At 36.1% G+C, this 2799-nt stretch overlaps 1 protein-coding gene across 1 annotated transcript in view; it reads right to left on the minus strand.

Annotated features, from left to right (window-relative positions):
- Positions 1–2799, minus strand: part of LOC106876698 (E3 ubiquitin-protein ligase UBR2) — a 107847-nt gene that overhangs the window by 9565 nt on the left and 95483 nt on the right. Inside the window, exon 37 of the mRNA XM_052972003.1 lies at positions 1225–1510. Within this exon, the coding sequence (XP_052827963.1) occupies positions 1225–1510 (286 nt within the window). The remainder of the gene's footprint in view (positions 1–1224; positions 1511–2799) is intronic.

Genomic DNA, 2799 nt, shown 5'->3' on the forward strand with positions numbered 1-2799 from the left:
GTGGCACTTTTTCACGCAGCTATCCTCCTCCATTCTCACCACATGTCCATACCAGCGCAATCGTCTCTCTTGCACGCCACAACTGATGCTTCTAGTCTGTATTTTTGCCAGGAGCAGTCAATCCTTTCATTTATTTATTTATTACCTCCACCTTAAACAAAGGCAGAGGAGTTGTTTTCAGTCGTGTTTGTTTGTTTGTCTGTGGACAAGATATCTCAAGAACCACTGGATGGATTTGGATGAAACTTTCAGGGATGTTTGGCCTCATGACTGGCACAAACTGATTAGATTTTGCAATCGATCCAATACAGGACAAGGATTCTGGATTATTTCTGGGTTTTTTTACTTAATTTTTGAGAGTGGTCGGGTTCACTTTTAGTATCCTTGTTTGTGAGAGCAGTTGAGTTTATTTCAGATATTCTCATTTTAAAAATCATCTCTGGCTGATCGTTGAGAGGACACTGGTGTTGCCTTGGCAGAGGTTTGCGCTCTGAGTGCTCTTCTTTATTTTTGTCTTTCTTTCTCTCTTTCCACTGAAGAAGGACAATGTCCAAAACATCATAATAACTCTTTCCATCTCCTGGAGCATCAAACTAATAATTTTGATCAGGAACTTATCCCATCCTGGTTTTTGTTTTTCACTATAACATGCATGCATATATATTCAGTTATTCATCTATTTAAGTTCAATCAGATGTGTGAAGACCTTTTACCATGGAGACAGTCTTGGGAGAAAATGCTTCTCCTGGACAACGTCTGAAATCACACTGGGTTGTGAACATCATTTGATTGTAGAATGCATATGTTTCTGCATTGTTCTGCATCATCAGCTATGAATACCAAATCTGCCCTTCTCTTGAGATTATTTCCACAACAAAAAGGTCTTCTCAACATCCAAGTGCTGGATGCTTTTAATGTGGCACTGGCAGGGCACTACTATACATGAATGCCTCATGCTATGAGGGACTCTTAGGTCAAACTACCATAATAAACACATTTTTACCGAACACGAGGAAATGCAACTCTCAAAGCTGGCCTCTTAAAAAACAGACTGAACTATATATCGAACGATTTCGCAGTTATTACAACATTTTTCCCTTATAAAGTTTTTTTCATGCTAGCTACTTGATAAATTCTTGTAAAAGATTTTATCCTATTATTGAATTAATTATATATATATATATATATATATATAAAAAGAAAGAGATAAACATGCACACATACCTTGTGACTCTGGTTCATAGACAAGGAGAATCTGAACCAAGTGAGCAGTGAGAACCAATTGCAGGGCATGTTGATCATTGAGGCTGCCTGTGGGGAACGTAGTAAGCAGTGAAGTTTGCCCCTCAGCATAGAGAGTTGGCAACGACATTACCAACACAGTTAAGTAGTGAAACATATCTAAGTCAAGAATGCAGGGTGGTTCATGTTTTTTCTCCAAACCATCAGGAATTAATGCTGAAAAACGAAAACAAGAAAATACCAATGTAATGTTTCCCAAATGGTTGATCTAAAAAAATCAGAAAACGAGAATATAAAATGTAAAAGATTAAAAGATATATAATTCAAATATTAAAGGAACTTCCGAATCTCCCTGTCTTTGAATTTTTTGTTTTTATTCAATTAGTCTGATTAAATTAATTAATGTAGCTCTAAAGCTAGTTCATGGAGAACTCTAGTGGATTCCTGCTTTGCAATACATTCCTGATATATTTTGAGAAACAGAGTGCATAGTGTGTGTAACCGGTTACTTTCAGTTTCTGTCTACTAAATCCATTCACAAGGCTTTGGTTAACTTGGGAATGTAGAGGATATTTGTCCAAGGTGCCATGCAGTAGGACTGAACTTCAAACCACGATTGGTAAGCAAACTTCTCAATCATACAACCACGCCTGCATGCTAATATGTGTGTGTTTATTAAAATAAACAAGGGTTAAAGTTGCTTGACTACTGATCACATGGTTATAAATTTAGATTTTACTAGTCATTGTATTGCTGTTGTTCTTCTGAGTAAAACACACAACTGTTTATTCCAGCTTTCTTGACAAAACCAGGCATTTCAGTCCCAACCCCTCCATCTTTTTTCAAAGATGGTAAATGTAACATTATCCTGTATGTCTTTCCTTTTGAAGATAGTTGCATGTGATTTAAGAGAATTGGATCCTTTGAGTGATTAGCAGAGGCAAAACCATTAGAAAGCCTCTACACAGTCGAGTTGGTTGAGCCGTTAGAAATAATACTTAAATTTCCATCAAATCACACCCTTCTTAGGAAAAAGGACACATAGAGTAAGGTAGTTTTGGATATCCTATGCCTTAAAAATGTTGTGATGGTCATGGCTTGAACGAGCTTCTCCAAATATAAACCACTGCCAAGAGACAGAAATCTTTCGTTGCCAACACAGGTAAACAGCTCTGAACTATATGTATTCAGGAGACAAAAACAGACAATTTCATTCAAGAAATGTACTCCCCACTACCACCACTACCACTTAACCCTTTACCTACCAGTGATCTCATATGAGAACACTTAAAAATTACAAATTTCGTAATTATCTGTCCATATTTACACATATCTAACCTTTTTGCTATATCTACTAGGTATATTTCTCTGATATTCAAATGAGGTTTGCTAATTTTTCGCCCAATATCTCGCTTATTTCTATTTAAAATGTTATTTTGGAATGTTATTTTGAAATGTTATTTTGATCATTCCAGCGTGTTTCTAAGACTGTTTTATGCTAGAAATCAAAGTTTCATTAAAAAATTCCAGTAAATAGAATTATGGGAGGTAATGGGT

The sequence above is a fragment of the Octopus bimaculoides genome, chromosome 11 (genome assembly GCF_001194135.2).
Source record: "Octopus bimaculoides isolate UCB-OBI-ISO-001 chromosome 11, ASM119413v2, whole genome shotgun sequence".
In the NCBI taxonomy this organism is placed as follows: Eukaryota; Metazoa; Mollusca; class Cephalopoda; order Octopoda; family Octopodidae; genus Octopus; species Octopus bimaculoides.